Genomic DNA, 22295 nt, shown 5'->3' on the forward strand with positions numbered 1-22295 from the left:
TGTTCTCCATGTTGACTTTACAGTGGTGGTGCTGCTAATGGTAGGAACACCCTGCTCTGAGACTGGATGGTGGACCATGAAACTGCAGAACAACCCTGATAGGGAATAGAATAGAATAGAATAGAATAGAATAGAATAGAATAGAATAGAATAGAATAGAATAGAATAGAATAGAATAGAATAGGCTTTATTGTCATTACACAGGTTGTGCAGTGAAATTACAGGTGTTCTCTGCCACTAACAATGCACTATGTGACTAGAAGACAAACATCTGCCTTTAAAATGTAGTTCATTAAAGGTAGTATAATAAAGTTTTTTGCCCGTATTGTGTAAAGATCATGCTTTTTGAAATACTCTAACAAAAACTACTTGTCATAGTCTAGTTGTATTCTAAAGATGAAGTACGAGACAAATATTGAACTTCACACAGGAGCGAAGTGTCAGTCCTTGTGCTGTGCCTTCGTCCTTGTGTTAATACAGGAGTGAAGACCTTTCTTTCCATGTAAGTGTCCTATTCTAAAGAACATATGAATGTAAGCATTGAGTCTTCAGTCATATTGTTCCGTCAGCGTGGCCGGTTTAATAGTGTGTGTGATTCCTTGTGGATGTAGAACGCTCCTGTCAATGATTGTGGGCTCTAGTAGCTCTCAGAGTAAAATGTAACAAGAGAATAAAAGAAAAACATTCAGATTTTCCAAGAAAAAAAAACTGAGGGAGAGACAGGGAGGACGATGAGAGGATGCGCAGATAAAAGAGGAGGCAGGAGCGTGGCTGAAAGCGCAGATCGACGGTAAAAAGGTTAGTGAAAGAGGGAGGACGAGGCGCAGCGGTGGTTAGGGTTAGCACGCAGCCGGTCCCACCGAGACATTTTAGAGAGACATTTTGGAGATGTCAGGGAGGGGGTGTGTGTAATGATGAGCGGATAGGAGTGAAGCGCTTGATGGGGAAGCTGTGCTCTGCATGCCTAATGACTGTTCGGAGGGCCCCCGCTCTCATCCTGCCACGAATTAGGCTCTAACACAATTACTGCTGCTTTGCATATCTCAGACGGATTGGATGATTACCAACCAAATGTGATAATAGACCTGCATGTGAGAAAGACAGGCAGCCTGCACAACGAGGACGACCAACGTGTGGGTGATTGATGTGTGTGGGTGTGTGTGTTCGCGTGTGCATCCGTCAGTTCTGAGGAAGAGTATTGAGTACAAGCAACTTAATTAATGAGGCGAATAAAAAGAAGCTGCTATCAGTGTGTGTGGATGAGAACACGTATGATGCCAGATATGTGTGTCCCGGTTTCAGAAGGTCATAGATGCTGGTTCTCATACAGCTGAGGTTGTGAGTTGAATCTCTGATTCACAGTTTACCTTTAATGAGGGTTTAAAGGCTAAATCTGGTGATATTCTGTGTTTTTTCCCCCCCTTTATTATCCTCTAATCCTTTAAAAAAAATGTAAACAAATGCTACAAACAATAACTGAATCCTGGGTAAAGAAAAAGAAAAAAAAAGGTAATTTAACCCATAAAGACCCAGCGCTACTTTTGTGGCAGTTCCCAAATGATTTTTTCTCTGTATTCAACCTTTCTTAAATGATTTATCACCATTTATTATGATATTATCCTCTGAATTGCATGTTTTTTCATTGTAAATCAGGTATTTTCCTATATTTAATTTACTGATCATGTAGATGTTCATAATAGCTCAGATTAAAGTTGAGGGCTATTACACCAGAAACAGACAACTGAAGAAAAAGTGACTTTTCCAGTGAATCTGTCATTAACTGAACATAAACCCAGTGTTTCCATCCACTGTCTTTGATCCAACTCCATGGGTTTTACTGGTGAATCAATGTTGTAGAAGATGACGGTGTTTCCACAGTAACTACGGAGCCTCTGAACGTCAAAATGGATCTGATGAGCATGAAAAGATGACAAACTGTGTTTTACACCAATTGTTTCAACATGTTGATAGGTTTCGTGGATCAGACGTTATTAAACCTTTTCGATCAGATGCGTTAGTCTTACACCAGTGGCTCTTCGGCTCTTTATGGGTTAATTATCCTTTGCAGGAAACATTAAGCATTAGTTCTTTATTTATTTAGAGATCAGATCAGAGACAGAGAAAACTGAAATAAAAGTGACTTTTTCAGCAAATATATCAATAACTGATCATAAAGCCAGTATGTCCATCAGCTGTCATTTATCAAACTTCATGGGTTTTATTGGTGAATCAATGTGGTCGAAGATGACAAACTGCATTTTACACCAATTGTTTGCATGTATTGTTAGAATTAGTGGATCAACAGGTATTAAACATTTGAGATCAGTAGATGATTTTGTTCAGTGGCGGATGTTTGGGTCTTTATGGGTTAAGTACAAAACACAAATCAATGTGCCACATTTCCATAACAAAGCACAAAAGCCCTGTAGTTTACTGTGAATCAAAACAACATGTATCAGGGTTTCTGCAGGTCATTTAAAAGCATTAAAAGTCATTAAATAGATGTTGTGAAAATAAAAGCCTTAAATAGCATTGAAAAGAATTAAATTTAATGTCCAGAGGCATTAAAAAATTAAATACACTTGATGGTGAAAAAAAGCATTGTTATTCACAATTTATTTTGATTATATAAAAATTCAATAATTTTGATCAGAGGTATAGTGTGATAATTGACATGCGGAACCCTTTAATTGGCTATTGTTTATGCCCGATGCATGAAGTCACAACACTGGATGCTTGGAATGCAACGTGCTGTGAGCGTGCTCATGCTGTGGCGAAAGAGCAGAGGGAATATTAGCAAATGTCGGAAAAATCAGAAAATGCAAGTTTCAGCAGGAGTGATTGGAGGAGGAGCTATTCAGAACCTGTTTAAAGCCTGTCGATGGTAAACCATATGTGTATATAAAACTGTATCTGCAATTGGGCATGGGCATTAAATTTATTTGAGGTCCATTAAAAAGCATTAAAAACCATTGGCTACAAGTGCAAAGAAGCTGTGTTTTTGTGCTGCTGCAAATAGTCATGGATGGTGTTTTAATATCTTAGCAAATTTAAAACATTTTTGCAATCTGTCTTTTCATTGGTCAATTCCTTCTTTGTAGAACTGCTGGGGCTGTAACATTAGAACTATTACATTTCTTTTTGACTCTCCCTTGTAAAAGTAAAATCTCTACTGCGTTCTTTCTCACTTTAGACTGCATATATACAGGGTGGGGAAGCAAAGTTTACAATATTTTGAGGCAGGGATTGAAAGACAGTGTATGACCAATTAGTTTATTGAAAGTCATGAGAATTTATTTGCCACAAGAAAATTGACATAATAGAAACTGTTTTTATTCTATGTGTCCTCCTTCTTTCTCAATAACTGCCTTCACACGCTTCCTGAAACTTGCGCAAGTGTTCCTCAAATATTGGGGTGACAACTTCTCCCATTCTTCTTTAATAGTATCTTCCAGACTTTCTCGTAATAGTTTTGCTCATAGTCATTCTCTTCTTTACATTATAAACAGTCTTTATGGACACTCCAACTATTTTTGAAATCTCCTTTGGTGTGACGAGTGCATTCAGCAAATCACACACTCTTTGACATTTGCTTTCCTGATTACTCATATGGGCAAAAGTTTGTGAAAAGGTATGGATAATAGTGTTAGGTATGATTATGACATCAATATATGTTTGGTTTCAAAACAATTGACATAGTGCCTGCTGAGAAAAAAACAACTAAATGTTCATTGTAAATTTTGCTTCCCTGCCCTGTATATAATTTATATATATATATATATATATATATATATATATATATATATATATATAAAACGGCTGCTCGATATTTTAGCAATAATTGAAATCACGAGTATTAAAAACGATTATTTGTTAACCTTAAAGTTGTTTATTTTTTTCTTGCAAAACAATGTAAGATATACTCTTTAAATATAAATAAAGCTTTTAACCATTAAAACAAAGTATGTTCACTTTTGTACGAAACAAAAAAATCTTTGAATGCAAATAAGTATACTGTAAATTCAAGTATGTTTCCTTTTGTAAACAAATAGTGCACTGGAATTAAACTGCTCTAGACTTGCCATAGAACTGGAGCAATAAAAAAAAACTCACGTAAAGTGCAAATTATAAATTCAAGTATGTTCAGTGTAGTATGAAACATAGTAAATTCTGTGACGTGCCGTGAGGTTTCAGTCAGGTTAATACGGGAGTTGCAGCGTAAAGAGATTCGGAGACTGAAGATTGCATTGCGGACGAAGTTGTAGACGGACTTTTTTTTATGTGTTTTAGTTTTTCATAAGATTATGATAAAGGTCGCGGTGGTTAAACTTTAGATGGTTAAAAAGGTTTGCTGTGTTACCGGTCGGTGCGGACGCAACTACGAAACACTTTTTGCACGTATTGGGTTTTTGCTCTTTATCAAACCCAAAGTGATTCCATACAATTGAATTTGACTTGCCTTTTTTGTTTACCAAGCACTTCTGCTGCAATTCTCCTGCCATTTTTCCAGACCGCTAGGTACAACTGTCCTCTTTGGGTGGACCTGCCGGCTAGCAGGCAGCAGTAGCTTAGAGGGGGGCGGGGCTGAGCAGCTCATGGTAGCTTGCGTGCGTGTGAATTAAACAACTAAAAATTAATAATCGTTTTTTTCTCGATTACATAATTTTTGTAATCGTTGCGTGTAATAATCGAAATCGTAATTGAATTTCGATTAATTGCACAGCCCTAATACATACACATATATATATATATATATATATATATATATATATATATATATATATATATATATACAGGGCCAGATTAACACTTCATTGTACCCTGGGCAACAATATTCAAGGGCCCTATCATCACAACCCCAGGATCCCTATAATCTGGCAAAATACAGAATAAGTTCCAGGAATATATGTAAATATACCCCATACTTCAATATCTAACTATCATCAAATGCATTTTGATGTACAAATGTGTAAATGCTCGTAGAACTACAAGTGCACCACTATAGCCTCTTGTCAAGGCCACTCACTTGCATATGATGATATGAAAACAAAACACATTAGCATCAGTATAATCTAAAATTGATCCACTACATTAGAAAGAGAGGGAAGTGTCCTCCATTTTCACAAAAAATAAATAAGAAACCATTTCCGAAGTATCCAGTATATATTTAAGAACACTTTTTGCCAACACAAATGTATTGAATCGTCAGAAAAAGCCCACAGACAAAACACAAACATCATCTGATAGACTCAGATATGAATTTTAACTCTTTCCCCGCCAGAGCATTTTCCAGTGAGTTGGTAGCCAGCGCCAGCCTTTTTGGTCTTTTTCACTAATCTTTGGAGGCTCACTGAAAATGTTGTGTTAGGAGTATGTGAACACTGAATACATCAAAAGAAAGAACAGAACTTCAACTTTTAAACACAAAAAACGATTTTATTCTATCTTCATTCGTTCGTGAGATATGAATATTTGAATATTGGTCATTTTCAGGAAAAAAATGAATTTAGAGCAAAAAACTGAGAAAATTGAATTTTTTCAAAGACATTGATTTTCAAGATAAAACTGATTTCCTATTTACATTTTTGACTCTTTCTTCTTTACCAACCGTAACACTGTATTCAAAATCACAAAATAAAATAATTATAACAACAATAATAATAACAAACAGCTCTAAGATATTCCATCATTCCGCAAAATGTTAGTGGAATCCACACCAAACTTTAGACCAAACATCCTCTAAAGCACCAGGTTCCTTCTAAACTTTACACTTTGACATACATCAGTTATACGTAACAACATATTAGTTTAGCTTTTTGATATAAACACTTCAATATTCCTCATTTTCAAGAAAAAAAGAAACAAATTCACTAAATACTGCAGATTTCTGGCCTTTCTTTGGCTGCACCACATCCTCCTGTTGGACCACCTGCTGTGTTTGATCTGTAAATAATTATATGGACATGTAGTTATTTATCTTTGGATGAATATATGTATTTATTTATTTATTTCATACAAAAGCTAAATCAAACAGTGTCTTACCTCTGTCCCTGCTGACATTCTACAGCTGAATCTGTTCTGTGTCCTCAGTCTGAATCTGAACTCACTCTAACAGATGAACACTAGCTGTCCTTTGTCTTGTCCCACGTCTGGTTGTCTGTCTTCTCCTTGAATGTCCCCTAGAAATGTCTCTTTTCTCTTCCTCCTGTCTGTCATTTTCTCCGTGTCGCTCCGTGCCCCCCCATCCCATCTCCGTGTCGGACCTGAGCCGCTCCGTGTTTCCCGTGTTCCGTGTCCGTCTCCCTCACCTTCTATTTCTCCGTTCCTGTCTCTAAATGGTTCTTCTGTAGCTCCATCACATATTGAACTGTCAGACTCTGTCTCCATAATCATCTTTAAGGCTTTTGAAACTGCGCGCGGTTCCTGCACAGTCTGCACTTCCTCATTCAGTGACTGCCGCTGGATGCGTTGCCATGGGATACGGAGACTCCAGTGCAAAAGCGTTAAACCCGGTCCTTCATTTTTCCGAAAAAACTGCTCAACTGTTTGTTTTTGGACTAAGGAAAGTATTTCACATGATCCGCAACACCTCCAACTATAGCATAACAGTGAAAACACGCAATGACGGAAAATCTCGTCATTGGCGAAGAAAGAGTTAAACAGAAATCCACTTGTCACCTCAGAATTCAACAAGAGAGTTAAAGTAAGTGCAATGTAAACATCGTTTTGATTCGCGTACGTATGTCGCATAGTTCTTGACGTCTCACATCCCGCTCAGTGCACGCACGTTGATTTGCGTCACAGCTGATTCGCTTTTTGGACTGACCAATGAGGAGAGGGTCTCAGCTCACGGTCACAGACAGCAGGAGCAGGGTTTCTGTGCAGTGCAATAGCTCCGGACAGCGGACAGTTTCATTTATAAGCAAAAGATAACCAGATATTTTCGTTATGCCCGAGCTACCCAGGGCCCTTCAGACATCGCGGGCCCCTGGGCAATTGCCCATTTGCCCATATGGTTAATCCGGGCTTGTATATATATATATATATATATATATATATATATATATATATATATATATATATATATATATATATGTATATATATATATGGTAAGGCCCATTTTACACCAGAGATTGAGAAGCAGAGATGAAAAAAAAGAACTGAGTTTGACAAAAATAAAGGCTAATACATGGTTCCATTGCAACAGGATTTTGCAGCACCAGAGGTACATTCCCACCATTTTGGACTGAAGGCAGCAGTTTGTCCTCTTCCTTCACATCTCTTTGTCAGTACCAAAGGTGTCAAACATACGGCCCGTGGACCAAAACCGGTCCGACAAAGGGTCCAGTCTAGCCTGTGGGATGAATATGTGAAATGCAAAAATTACACTGAAGATATTAACAATCAAATGTCCCAAAATCTTTTCTCAGGGGTCACATACAGACTAATATGATCTCAAGTGGGTCAGACCGGTAAAATACTATAATAATCTTAATTACATATATACATTATACATAGTGACAACCCCAAATTTTTCTCTTTATTTAAGTGTAAAAAAGTAAAATCACATGAAAATTAATTTACATTTACAAACTATCCTTTCACAAAAAATGTGAATAACCTGAACAAATATGAACAACCTGAAATGTCTTAAGAGAAATACATGCAGTTTTAATAATATTCTGCCTTTTATTCAATGTTTTTTGTCTGAAGATCCACTGTGATCTGTAAATTGTACTGCATATGTAAATAAGATAGAACATAATTTCAAGTTGTTCATGTTATTCACATTTTTAAGGAAGCTTTGTAGATGTAAAAATTTTCATAATGTAACTTTAACTTAAATTGTACTTTTTTCACTGTTATTATTTTACTGTTCTAACCCACTGGATGTGACCCCTGAACTAAGATGAGTTTGACACCCCTGGTCTGTACTTTTTACTACAACTCTGCTACATGGGACTGAAAGCTGCCATTAAAAGCCCCTCTTTGCTTCTGTACAAAGTACTGCTTGATCAAAGTACTTTCAAAACACAGGTCTGCATCATCTTGAAAATGATAACAAACCTAATGGTTGCTTTCGGCTTTTGAAGCGCTGTCAAGGTGGAAGGAAGGTGTATTAGTTAATGATGCCTCGAGAAAATCTGCCTTTTAATTTGCTAAATGTCTCTTTCTCAACAGGCTGAAATCGTGAAGAGATTAAATGGGATCTGTGCACAAGTCCTGCCCTACCTGTCTCAGGAGGTAAGCAGACACACACACACACACTCAGACACACACACTACCACAAAGACGTCAGTGACCCCCGACCCCCAGCCCTATTCCTTACATCCTGGAATGAGATCATCCTCATTCCTGCCTCATTACCTCCCCGCCTCCGTGACCCCTCGCTCTTCCTCCTTCCACATCTCCACTCACGTCATTCATCATCACTGGGCTTCCTGTGTTCCTTCTCCACCTCACTCTCACTTTCACTTCATCCTCCCCTTCCCCCCGCCGTTTCCTTCATGATTCTCCTCCGCCGGATTCAATATTTCCTCCCGCCTCTACTGTCTATTTTCACCTCCTCCTCCTCCTCCCCCTCCTCCCTATTTGACCTCCCCCTCCACTGCCGCCTCTGCTCTTTTCCTTTATACGTGTGTGTTTGTGTGTGTCAGCGTAATAAATGGTTGTGTGATTCAGATAAGCCATGCTCTTATCTGCCCACCAGGGGGTTGACCTCCACCCATTACAGAACACCGGCTGACCATCCATTCTCCGGTGTCACATGAGGCTTTTGTGTGTGCGTATGACTGGATGAATAGGAGAATGGCCAGAGGGAGGGAGGGGGTGGGAATGGAGGGGAGGGGGGGGGGTGCATCACCAGAGTCGTGTTGTCTCTGTTGGGACTATTGATATTGATCTAACCTCTACACCTCTCTCTCTCTCTCTCTCTCTCTCTGTCTTTCTCTCTGTCTCTCTCTCTCTCTCTCCCACCCCCTCACCCCCCAAAATCTCTTGCCCACGTTTCTGTTTGGCTTTTATTGTGTCCACCCCACCCCCACCCCTCACCCCCCACACACACACCCCCTGTCACTCCCCCTCCCTCCTGTCCCCAGCACCAGCAGCAGGTCCTGGCAGCCATAGAGAGGGCCAAGCAGGTCACCCCCCCAGAGATGAACTCCATCATAAGGGTACGACGTTCCAGCCCCCAGCCCAACCTGTGGCCAATTACTGATCATTATCGTCACTTCAATTACTTTTTACATCAGCTTTGCAAGATTTTTTTTTTTTTATCTGGTAACAGTTTGCTGCACTGAGCCGTAGGACCAAAACCTCATATCCGATACAGGTCATTTCATGGCCAGATAAAGACATATGTCATGATACATGACATGTCAGTGAGTAGTTTATTTAAAAGGACCACATGGAAAAACTTCTTCTTACCAGAGGGGAGGACTTGTCACATGACTTGGCTTGAGTCAGACTTAAGTCATGATAATTAATCAATCAGAATCAGAATACTTTATTAATCCCAGAGGGAAATTAGTGGGTGTTACAGTTGCTCCATTCAAGTAGAATAAAAGTAGCAGGAAAGAAATGATTAATACAACAAAAAAGAAAAAAACTCGTATTTATCAAATAGACATATTAAAACACTCTATTGAGGCACAAAATTAGAACAGCAATTTGTACAATATGTACTAGACAATATATTATCAGTATGATAATTAAAGAAATGTACTTAATAAGTGTGCTAAAATATAGTTGTGTGTAATTAGAATTCTGAGGTTATGAGATGATTTAGGACTTTATTAAGAGTCTAGTTTAGGCCAGCTCTAAGTGTCATGAGATAACTTTTTTCATGATTTGGTGCTATAGATCAGGGGTCTTCAAAAAGTTAGTAGAAAAAAGACAGTTGGAAAAAACAGTTGTTAATTTTTCAACATTTGCTCCATCTAGGTCAGTACACTTCTGCAAGTGTTGACATCAGCCTTTAAGTTCATCTATGTAAAACTGAGGATCCTGTGATTTAAAACTTATCAAAGCTATGAACTTTTTGAAGCCCCCTCGTCAATAAAATTTGATCGGATTTTGATTTGACTTGAGACTTACTTCAGTCACACAGACGAAAGATTTGACTTAGATCAGTACAGTTGAAGTTAACCAGCCCAGTCTCTTCACCTGGGCCTGAGCTGCAGTCTCTTCACCCAGGCTTGGATCACGGTCTCACCCCGTCCCCCGTCTCACTGCCCGATGAGAGCCACCAGGTGAAGAGGCTGCAGCCCGAGCACAGGTGAAGAGACCGGGCCGGTATTTATACTGGTGTAGGACTCGTCACTTGCCATGGTAGCACCTTGTAGTAGACGCTCATGTGGGATCGGGCAACCTCTAGTCTGGGGGGAGGGGGAGGGAGAGGGGATACCATACTCTACAGCACAGGTGTCAAACAAGCAGCCCAGGGGCCAAATCCAGCCCACCAAAGGGTCCAATCTGGCCCGTAGAATGCATTTGTGAAATGCCAAAATTTAAATTACACAGAAGATATTAACAGTCAATGGTGTCAAAATCATTTTAATTCAGGTTCCATACGGACACATACAGACCAATTAGATCTCAATGGAGTCAGACCAGAAAAATACTATCATAATAAACTATAAATAATGACAACTGCAGATTTTATCTTTGTTTTAGTGTAAAAAAAAGTAAAATTACATGAAAATGTTTACATTAACAAACTATCCTTTTACAAAAAATGTGAATAACCTGAAAAAATATCAACAACGTGAAATGTACTGAGAAAAGTAAATGCAATTTTATCAATATTATACCTGTTACTAAATGTTTTGTGTATTTGTAATTGTAATGTAAGTTGTAATGCACATGTGTAAATGATAAACTGAGGCAGAACATTGTTAGAACTGCACTTGTTTCTCTTAAGACATTTCAAGTTGTTCACGTTATTCAGATTTTTAAGGAAATGTTGTAGATGTAAACATTATCATAATGTGATTTTACTTTTTTCACTGTTATTATTTTACTGGTACGGCCCACTTGAGATCATATTGGGGTGAATGTGGCCCCTGAACTAAAATGAGTTTGACACCCCTGCTCTACAGTATTTTGAATGTGATTGCAGTACCAGTTTTGGCCCCGATCCTACGTACAGCACCTTTGTGATCTGAGACTTACATGTGTGACTTAAACACACCTCTGCTTTTTACTTTTGGAATAGGGATGGGCATTTCATTCACCTTCGGTAGGTGAATAATCCCAACAATTTAAGTCACTTTAAAACTCTTTTCAGACATTGCGTAAAGCACTTTGGCCCAACCCAAATATAAATTAGATGTCAACTATGTATACCAATTCAACTGTTTAACCTAATTCTGAATGATATTCTTCACAAATAAACTGATAAAATTTTATCTGTCATTTTATGCAAATTTTCAACGAAGAAGGAAACAAATGATCAAATATTAATGTCGACAATATAAATGGAAAACTTAAAACTATGGCTGAATATTCAACATATGCAGCCCCTCTACAGATACATTCTGCTCATTTTTAGAGTTGATCTCATGATTCTGTTTTGAGCATAATATGACGTAGAGCTATGTGATAAAACAATAATAGTTATTTTATTGTGATATGATTCATCGTCACACTCATTCACAGTGGAAAGGAGTAATAGAATGCTCTATTTCTTCTATTTTGTTAATTAGAGTCATATAACAGCCTCTAGCGGCATCATTTTATTCACTCCAACAGGCATTATGGAAACACACATTAGTATTTTCTTTGATTTTATTTTTTTTGCGTCTTTTCAAAAGTTTGTTTCATATTCACTTGACATTTTCTAAAAACACAGCTGTTGTGATGCATGATTTAATCATTTAGACCAGTGGTGTCAAACATATGGCCTGTGGACCAAAACCAGCCCACCAAAGGGTCCAATCTGGCCCACTAGAGGAATTTTGAGAAATACAAAAACTACACAGAAGACAGTAACAGTCAAGGGTGTCACTGTGTCTTCAGCAGTTGTTTGGGTCATGAAGTTAAATACTATGTTTTTCAGTTACTGTTGTTAAATATTTTGTGTTTTTGTAGATCCACCATAATTTGTAATTTGTAATGTACATTTATGAATAATAAGATAAGGCATAAAATTGTTAAAATTACACTTATTTTTACAAATTTCAAGTTGTAATGGTTGCTCAGGTTATTGGCATTTTTTTTGGGAAAGGATAGTTTGTAAATGTAAATATTTTTATCTTGTAATTTCACTTTTTTATACTAAAACGATAAAGTATACTATATACTATTATTTTACTGGTCTCACCTGTTTGAAATCCCATTGGACTGTATGTGGCCCCTGAACTGAACTGACTTTGACACCCCTGAATTAGTCTCTGGTCCAGGTAAAAGGACAGCACATACAAAAAGTCTAACAAATACATAGAAAAGCACAAGGTGTACAGGCATGAGCTTGTGTTGAATCTCCTGTATATTCATGTGATGAACACAGGCCTTTGTCTTTGTGTCTGCTGCTCTTCATCTACGGCTATGCTCATATTTTTTCATCTCTGGCAGCGACATACTTTTTGTCCTTTAGTTTTATTCTATTTCTGAATCCAGTCGATATCTTTCTTTCTTTAGGTGCTCGTACAGCTTTTCCACGTACAATTAGACAATACCGAGCTCTGAATGTATAACAGAGCTGTAGAGTTTAGAGATGTAGCTGCTGCAGTTAGATACATTTTTATGTCTGTTCGTCTGGAGTGTCATAAAATCAACCCACTGATGTGTCATCATGTTGCGTGTGCGCACATCAGGGACAGATTAAAGCGCAGTGGAACTATTTGTCTTTCTGTACGCTAAATGAAAGGCAGGTGTACCTTATGGGGCCTTCCATTCACACACACTCAACTTTTTCATTTTTCAGTGTCTTCTTTCTTTCTCCTGATGCGTGTGTTGTTTTCATGAAAATAGAATCTATTATTAATAACAAATGTGTCTCAGATTTTCCATCTCCTTTTGAACATGTGTTTTAGCTCTGATATGTGGCTTCCATTAGTGCTGTTGGGTTCAGTCTTTTAGCACCTTAGGGTTCATGTAGCATCAGATCTAATGTGCAACGTATAGCATCTGTGTGTTTCATATTTAGTGTTGAGTGTGTTTTTGCTCTGATTTGTGTGCTGCTACTTAGGAGGATGTTGGCTGGAGCTACAGTTAAAGAGACGATTTGTAATAGGGCTGCATAGGGCTGCTCGATTATAGAAAAAAAATAATCACAATTATTTTAGCAATAATTGAAATCACGATTATTAAAAACGATTATTTGTTAACCTTAAAGTTGTTTATTTTTTTCTTGCAAAACAATGTAAAATATACTCTTTAAACATAAATAAAGCTTTTAACCACTAAAACAAAGTATGTTCACTTTTGTACGAAACAAAAAAATCTTTGAATGCAAATAAGTGTACTGTAAATTCAAGTATGTTTCCTTTTGTAAATAAATAGTGCACTGTAATTAAACTGCTATAGACTTGCCATAGAACTGTAGCAATTAAAAAAAAAAAAAAAAAAGCTCACGTAAAGTGCAAATTATAAATTCAAGTATGTTCAATGTAGTATGAAACATAGTAAATTCAGTGGCGTGCCGTGAGGTTTCAGTTCAGGCCTTCTGTATACATCAGCCATCTAGAATACGTACGTTAGGGTTATACGGGTTAGGTTAATACGGGAGTTGCAGCGTAAAGAGATTCAGAAACTGGAGATTGCATTGCGAACGAAGTTGTAGACGGAGTTGTTTTTATGTGTTTTAGTTTTTCATAAGATTACGATAAAGGTGGCGGTGGTTAAACTTTAGATGGTTACAGAGGTTTGTTACCGGTCGGTGCGGACACAACTACGAAATACTTTTTGCACGTGATGTGTTTTTGCTCTTCGTCTTCTTCATCAAACCCAAAGTGATTCCATGCAATTGAATTTGACTTGCCTCTTTTGTTTACCAAGCACTTCTGCTGTGATTCTCCTGCCATTTTTCCAGACCGCTAGGTACAACTTTCCTCTTGGGGTGGACCTGCCAGCTAGCAGGCAGCAGTAGCTTAGAGGGGGGCGGGGCTGAGTAGCTCATGGTAGCTTGCGTGCGTGTGAATTAAAACGACTCAAAATGAATAATCGTTTTTTCTCGATTACATAATTTTTGTAATCGTTGCGTGTAATAATCAAAATTGTAATTGAATTTCGATTAATTGCACAGCCCTAGGGCTGCAACTAACGATAATTTCAACAATCGATTAACCTGTAGACTACTTGAATATCTTATCAATTCATCGGATAAACACAAAAGATTCAATTCTCAAAGATTGGTATTTAACCCAAAGCAATATAGACAAGTCACTAATTATTACAACCCTGCAATGGCTTTAGGTATAGTTAGCGACCACTAGCCCGCTACCTAAACTTGTTATGGCTACAGACTAGCAAGCTATAGTCTTCAACCAGCTCCGGTTATAGGCGATCAAATTAGCATTGTTTGGATTAGCACCAGGTAGTCCGGTGGCCTGATAAACGGAGATGAATGAAAATGTTATAATTACGACGATAGTGTCTAACTAGCTAGCGGGCTAAAGTAATCACGACATGTAGGCTATCTTAAGCTAGGTTTACCTTAAGTTTGCGGTGGCCACAGCAGCCCCATTTGCCTGAAACATAGTGCGCCATATCCATATTTAAGTTTTGTTACATAAATGGCGCACTACGTTTTGGGCAAATGGGGTTGCCATGGCCACCGCAGACATAATGTAAACCTAGCTTTAATAATCTGGCCCCGCATCCGAAGCCTCACCCATGCTGCTGCGTTTTCTTGTGTTACACTACGCACCATGTGGGCATGCCTCAATACTAACGTGCTCAAGACCCAACGAATTGGCTGCCGAATCTGTTGCCAACTCTTTTAAGAATAAATTTGGATCAATTTAATCGATTCATTGTTGCAGCACTAATTTGTAATATTATGTACTAGAAAATAACACAAAAATGAACTTGCCTTATCAACAGAGTATGAAGAAATAACAGTGTCAGAGATGTGGTGTTGTGTTTTGTTGTGTTGTAATGTGTTGTGTTGTAATGTGTTGTGTTGTGTTGTAATGTGTTGTGTTGTAATGTGTTGTGTTGTGTTGTAATGTGTTGCAATGTGTTGTGTTGTGTTGCAGGGATATCTACTGAGTTTAGCTCCAAACAGTTGGCCCTCTACAAATATTATAACACTATCTTACTTAAGGAAAAACATGCTTAGCAGTCAGGGGTGAGGAATCATATTTTAAACCAGTTGCAATGATACCATTAATTATGTATGTGTTTCTCAACACATATGTCAAGAAAGTTAAAGGGCCAACGCCTTTATTTTACCCCGCTTTTGGAGAACACATACGAAAAGAGAAGTTCTGTCATGTTCTGGTCAGTTTGACAGACTTTTTTTATCCCGTCAAAATAGACCATATAACAAAACAAACATGGGAGGTTATGTCATGAATCATATGACGTTTCCTGGTTATTTCACTTCCATGCAGATACGGCTTTGTATTAAAAACTGATGGTCATCACTTGCAAATCTTCTTTGAAGGGGCATGATATGTGCCTCATAGAAGAATTGCTTTAGTTATATTTTTGGCCAAATTGTGACATCTATATAAAATTAATTTGCAGTGTTAAGAAAGTAAAGTTATGTAGATATCACAGTTTGGCCAAAAATATGACTTAGACGATTATGCTTTGATGCTAACGATATGTGGCTTCCATTAGTGCTGTTGGTTTTGGTCTTTTAACACCTTAAGGTTCATGTAGCATCAGACCTAATGTATTGTGTTGCATCTGCGTGTTTCATATTTAGTCCCAGGTGTGTTTTTGTTGTGATGTGTGTGCTGCTCTTCTCCTGCTGTGTCTAAGTTGAGTCTGGTTGTGTTTTCATGCAGCAGCAGCTCCAGGCTCACCAGCTGTCTCAGCTCCAGGGTCTGGCCCTGCCCATGACCCCCCTGCCGCTGGGCCTGAGCCAACCAACCCTCCCCGCCGTCACCACCTCCTCTGGCCTCTTCTCCCTCTCCTCCCTCCTGGCCTCCCAAGCCCAGCTGGCCAAGGAGGAGAAAGCGTCACGTGACGGAGTCGACAGCCACCGCGAGGAGGATGGAGACAAGTCTGATTAGATGGCGTTCCTCTCCGTGCTCTGTTTTCCAGAGACCTGTATCCCCCAGATCCGTGCCCCTCGGCCTACAGCCTCTCCCCTGGTCTCCCTCTGTCTAATCTTAGCTAACATGGGCCACAACCCCCCCACCCCCACCCCCTCCACCACAGCTTCAGATCCCTTCGAACTAGCCCCCTACATACTACAGCCCAGCTCCTCGACATCCAGCCTTTTGTTGGGGCTTTGACATCCATCCCTAATTTCAGTTTAGTCCTGATTTCTTTTCATTTCAGACAGCTGGGTATTTTTTAGCCTGCTTCCTTCTATTTACCATCAGAGTGTTTCCTATATCCTCCCATCTTTTTGCCTGTGATTAAGCTTAGTTTTTATATTTTTTTGTATCAGGACTACTTTCTGTCTGTTCTATTTCTGATCTTTTGTCACTATCTGTTCTCGTTTCCAATTCTTTTTCATCCCTCCCACTCTCCCCACTCCAGGTCCATGTTAAGCAGGACTGATCAACGTGAGACTGAATGCACCCGACTTGTACCGTAGGTGTTAAAATAGACTAAAAGAAAAAAAAAAAAACAGGGATTCTTTGGCAGAGACGTAAAACTTGTCAGACATAACACAGGATTCTTGCAAAAATTCTCCTTCCCCCTCAAGAAAAACTTATTTTGGCAGCTCATCTCGCATGCATCCATTCCAGGCTAAAAACTTGGCTGCGAGTTAAACTACCGGATTGTAATGGATCAGAGTATTGTTTAGACATCACCCAAGCTACAGCGTTGAAAGATGGCGCTGTTGAATTGCTGGCTAAAGCTACACTTGCATCATAACCAAAAAAAAAAAAAAGTCTGCTTTTAGTTGCTTAAAGCTCCCAGGAAAGCAGAATTAACGATAAATCATCTCCAGGTGTCAAACTACAGATTTTGTCCTAAATTTCTACAGAGAACAAGAGAAGCACCTTCTAGGAGCGCTCTCTGACTAGCTGACAAAGCCACCTCCGATGTTCAGTCCTCACCTGAACCTGCAAGGTCAGGAACGTTCAATAACAGCAAACCCACCCAGCACCTTAAACGAAACGCATCCATTTCATCAGTAAATAAACAGAGCCGAGGTCTTACATTGTGTAACGAGAAGAAGAGATTCGCCTCTTGACTCTGAACCCCTCCCAACACCTCTTTCATTTTTCATGTGCACTAATATTAGAGCGGACTTGCAGGGGGAGGGCGAGAAAGAGGCAGAGTGTGCATGTTAAGTGTTTGACAGCAGAGGGCAGCGTGTTTCTTTCCAGAAGCCTCCTCGCTGGCTTTAGGCCTGAGTAGAACAAGGACAGGACAATGACAGAGGGGAGGGGAGGGGAGGGGGGGGCGTATTCATCCCCAGTCTTTGCTGTACAAACTTTAATAAACAGAGACAAGACTAGTGACATTAATCTCTGCATGCAGTCAGGCCCGGTCTCTGTCCATAACCCAGTTCTCAAGAAAAACAAGGATGGAGTTTATTTTAGGGAACACCATCAGCATGAAACATCCCTATGTACAGAATATTTAAATACAGTGCATTATTATCTTGAACTTATTTAGATTCACTGTGTACATACAGGTCTGACCATTTCAGGGCACCACTACATTATGTTGTAAAGTGTATGAAAGTACATGCAGCATCCATAGTGGCTTTCATTATCCTGTCTGATTAGACCTCGACTTAGGTGGGTGTTGGCTGGAGCTACAGTTAAAGGGGCAATTTGTAATATTTTGTACTATGAAAGGACACGAAAATGAACTTACCGTATCAACAGAGTGTGAAGAAATAACAGTGTCAGAGATGGTGTTGTGTTGTGTTGCAGGGATATCTACTGAGGTTAGCACCAAACAGTTGACCCTCTACAAATATTTACAACCCTGTGTTACTTAAGAAACAAACAAAAACATGCTTAGCAGTCAGGGGTGAGGAATCATATTTTAAAACAGTTTCAATGATACCATTAGTTATGTATGTTTCTCAGCATTTATATAAAAAAACTTAAAGGGCGAGTATTTCCCCTGTTCTTTGAGAACACACATGAAAAGAGCAGTTCTGTCATGTTCTGGTCAGTTTAACAGACTATTTATAATCCTGTGAAAATAGACCGTATGACAAAACAAATATGGGAGGTTATGTCATGAATCATATCACGCTCCCTGGTTGTTTTAGGCCACGTCCAGACGACAACGCTCGTGGTATTTTTCTTTTGCAAATTCTAAACATTCCGCATCCATACACATATCATTTCAAGAAATATCAGCATCCATGTGGAAACAGGACAACTGGGTTAAAATGGTGTAATACCACACCACACCTGTATATGATGATGTATGCAAACACAGTCAGAGCTGCAGGATACACTAAATTCACAGAAGAACGCCTGCATCCGGGTCTCCCTTCTATCAGGACACCGTGGTGGATTTAAAAATATCTGACATCTGTATCTGTTTATGCGTCTCTGCTGGTCGTCGAACTGATACAATATTACCGGATTTTGTTGTAGTATTGCTAATAAACTTATCAGAGCCTGCAGCACAAACACAACTCTGTAATCTGCTGTTGTTGTTGTTGTTGTTGTTACCACCAGAGGTTACGTACGGGGTTTTCTCCTTATTGTCATGTGGTATGGCGTCGTTTCCAAAAAGTGGTGTTTTGCTTATCCACACAAGATTGAGATTTTTCCGCTCTGGGACCCATTCTCAAAAAATACCATTAAACATACGAAAGGCCGAAACAATATTCAGTTTTTACAAATTGCTATAGCTTCGTTGTCATGTGGACAGGCTCTTAGTTCCATGCAGGTTGGGGTTAAACTGGTGGGCATCACCTACTGTCTTTTCGAAACTCTTGTCATTGATGTGGAATGTGGAAGGACAGGGGATGAACAGGAAACACGATGATAGTTCAACTCTTGCCAAGCGACTGTTAGTGCCACCCGCTCCTGGCATTAAATCACACTCGGTGGCGATGAAAGGAAGTGAGAGGAATAAAAGCAAAATGAGAGTTGCAGCTCTGTTGCTTTTTGCAGCTAAAGGCCGTTTTTATTGAATAAAGGATTGAAATGTGATGCTAAATTCAGTGTTTCTTTTCACACTGGTGAGTTTGAAATGGAACTAGATTATAAATGTATCTTGTTCCAACAGTGGTGACTGTTAGTTGTGTTTTGATGCACATTTTCAGCCAATCGTTTTACAGACACAAGCAATTTTATGTAAATTCAGGATAGACTTTTACAATCGGCTATTGTCAACTCAAACTACAGAAAAACATTCCCCATGGAGGTGACGTATAAGACACTAGTGTTACTTTGATCAGTGTCTAGAGTTTGGACAACAGACCTCACACTTCTGTGACTGTTGATAATAGTAGTGTTTCCGTTCTTATACAAATTGCTCCTTTAACTCTGGCTGCATCTCTTTATTTACTACCTTTTGTCTATACACTGTCTTTATGAAATAAAGACAAATCCCACACAAAATAATATCAAAAAACAAAACAAAAAAAATTGTAAATTGAGTATTTGCATCTTGGCATTTACAGACACTTTGGTTTTCAGGCTCCTCAGTGTAAGTGGGATCAAACTGAGCATCAGTGTGTGCAGTAGTGAGAACCGCCTGGACCGCTGATGTGTGACTGAAGTGTAACATCAGTGACAGGTGGTGGGCAACAGGTGGGACTAAATCATTTAAAGGGGGGGGGGGGGTAATCACACATGGGACAACCACAGTGTCCTCAGCTGAGGTCGAACGGGGTCATTAGAGCGAAGGCCTTTTAGCTGTAGACCAGATTGGACATGTTCAGTGTGTCCTTTTTGGACGTACACACACATTTGAACAGGTGATAACTCCCCTGTCAGGGTCAGGTGGGTCAGCCTCAGACCCTACATCAAAAGGGCTGCATTCATCCAAGTGTAGAGTACAGACAAAGGTGTTTGTGTTAGAGGTAGACCGATATATCAACCGGCCAGTATATCGATTTTGTTTCAATATCAGCCATCTGCCTTTTTTTTTTTTTTTTTTTTGCCAATATAAGCCAATATTTGATCAGTGGTAAAAATGTTCTAAAATATTTGATCGGGCACCTGTGTGGGCAGCACTTGAAGTTCAATACATGTTAAAAGAGTACTATGTGCACGTATATTAATAATTTCATTTACACTGTTGCAGAAAAATTGTAATTTTCTGAGTGTTTCTATTGTATTTTATGGTCAATGTGCTTTGAAATAAATAAATAAATAAATAATACCTTAAGTACTGGCCTCAAAAATCAGCTGTAGATATCGGCCATCAGCTGACCAAATTTTTAAAAATCAGCATCGGCCTTAGAAAAACCTATATCGGTCAGCCTCTAATTTATATAAACTCCTCCCCTGTGAATGACAACACTGAGGAAGAATCTTATTTCTAGAATAAACAATACTTCAAAGTTCAGTGTGTAATATTTAGTGACATCTAGTGGTGACGTTGCAGAATGCAGCGTTCTGAAAAGTGAACTATGGCCATTGTATGTATATTTTCCCGTTATAGTCTTTTCAGTTACCAGGATTAAGGTCTTTACACACCGGCTGTGACACATCCATGCATTTTCTGAAGTGGGAGGGTTGTGTGGACACCAGTGGGTGGAGGTGGGGTACACCCTGAACATGTGACGCTAAACAACACAAAACTACTCATACTGTCGCAACAGTTGCTCAGTAAAAGTCAGTCTTTGTAAATGGTAACGGATTAAAGTTGACGTGTAGTTTCATATTCTCTTTGGTGTTCTGTTCCTTAATTATAAGATGTTAACATCACAGTAACACCTCCACCATCCTGATAATCTAATGGTTTGGCAGTGACGCCGTCGTCCTTCACTTCAGTGTCTTTCACATTGGAGTCACTTTTCATCCAAAACCAGGTGGATAAAAACCAACAGGTCCACGGCTGTTGCTGTTGTTTCACAGTGTGATTAGTTTACATCTTCAGTTGCCAAAAGCTCAGAAAAATTGACCCACTTCCAAAGAAAACCCTCAGAATCATGTTGTGTGTGAAAGGACCGGTGGCATAAACAACAGTTAAAACACACATGAACGTGTAAATGAAGGCGTGTGTAAAGACCTTAAAGTAGACGACAGGAAAGCATCCAAACACCTGGTGTGAAACAGAACGAAGACGTGCGTCCTGAGCCACAGTAGAAACATGGTGGACTCAGAGGAAACCCACTCCCACTGTAGATGAACTCAATCTACGCAAACCAAAACCCCCACCAATGACAACAACACTGTGACTCTTCTGTTGTCTTTCTGCCGTTAGATCCTCCTAAATGTTACACACTGACCTTTACATCTTACAAACAGGACTTGTGTTGGACTCATCTTTAGGTGAATGCCTCTAAAATGGTTTAATTTCAGGAAACAGACGGTAAACGTTGCACCTGGCGACCCCAGACTGAAGCCCTTCGCGCCTCCTTCACTGACGCGTGTGAATCACATAAACAACGTGTGTAAACAGTTGTACAGGTCTGTGTTTTTTAGTCCGTTTAAGCTAACCCACTGTCCTGCTTGTGAATGAAGCGGCGCGTCGTCCTCCCATCTCCCACACACTGTATGTACCGTTGTTGTCATAGTGATATGCGGCGCGTATAGACAAAGCAACACACACCAATGCATGTCTGCAGGGGAAACAAACTGACTTATTTCTAGTGGAAACTTTTTTCTTTTCTTTTTTTTTTTTTAAGTCCAAACTTTGTGTGATCAATGCACTTGTATTTAGTTTTTTGTTTTGTTTTTTTCCTCTGTTGTTTTAAATATTAATCGATATAACCTAGAAGGAGAATTACAAAGCTGATGTTATAAACATACAAATGAAATTCTATGTATGTGTTAAAGTAGTTGGAGGTGTTTGTGGCCTCTGTAAACAGATATACATAGAAAGCTTTATGTGTATATGGCTGCATCTTCTCTTGTCTGTCCTGGATGATTCTTGTGCTGTTGTGTTTCATTACTGATGTGATACCAGGGGGGAAACTGCAGTACATTGACTTTTGTGCCCTTTGACCCCCTTTCCCCCCCCCTCCCCCCCCCTCCCCTCCTTACTTAGACCCCTTTTATCTCCTCCATTC

General features: G+C 39.2%; 1 protein-coding gene across 2 annotated transcripts in view; it reads left to right on the forward strand.

The window, feature by feature from the left end:
• LOC115417558 (TLE family member 5-like) overlaps positions 1-19270 on the forward strand; it is an 89482-nt gene extending 70212 nt beyond the window's left edge. The window contains exons 5-7 of one of the 2 annotated variants that reach the window (XM_030131580.1): positions 8183-8245; positions 9100-9174; positions 15964-19270. In XM_030131580.1, coding sequence (XP_029987440.1) covers positions 8183-8245; positions 9100-9174; positions 15964-16188 — 363 coding nt within the window. In that variant the 3' untranslated portion in view covers positions 16189-19270. Of the gene's footprint in view, positions 1-8182; positions 8246-9099; positions 9175-15960 lie in introns of both variants that reach the window. The other variant, XM_030131579.1, reaches the window with a different exon arrangement.
• The last annotated feature ends 3025 nt before the right edge of the window (positions 19271-22295 follow it).

The sequence above is a fragment of the Sphaeramia orbicularis genome, chromosome 4 (assembly GCF_902148855.1).
Source record: "Sphaeramia orbicularis chromosome 4, fSphaOr1.1, whole genome shotgun sequence".
In the NCBI taxonomy this organism is placed as follows: Eukaryota; Metazoa; Chordata; class Actinopteri; order Kurtiformes; family Apogonidae; genus Sphaeramia; species Sphaeramia orbicularis.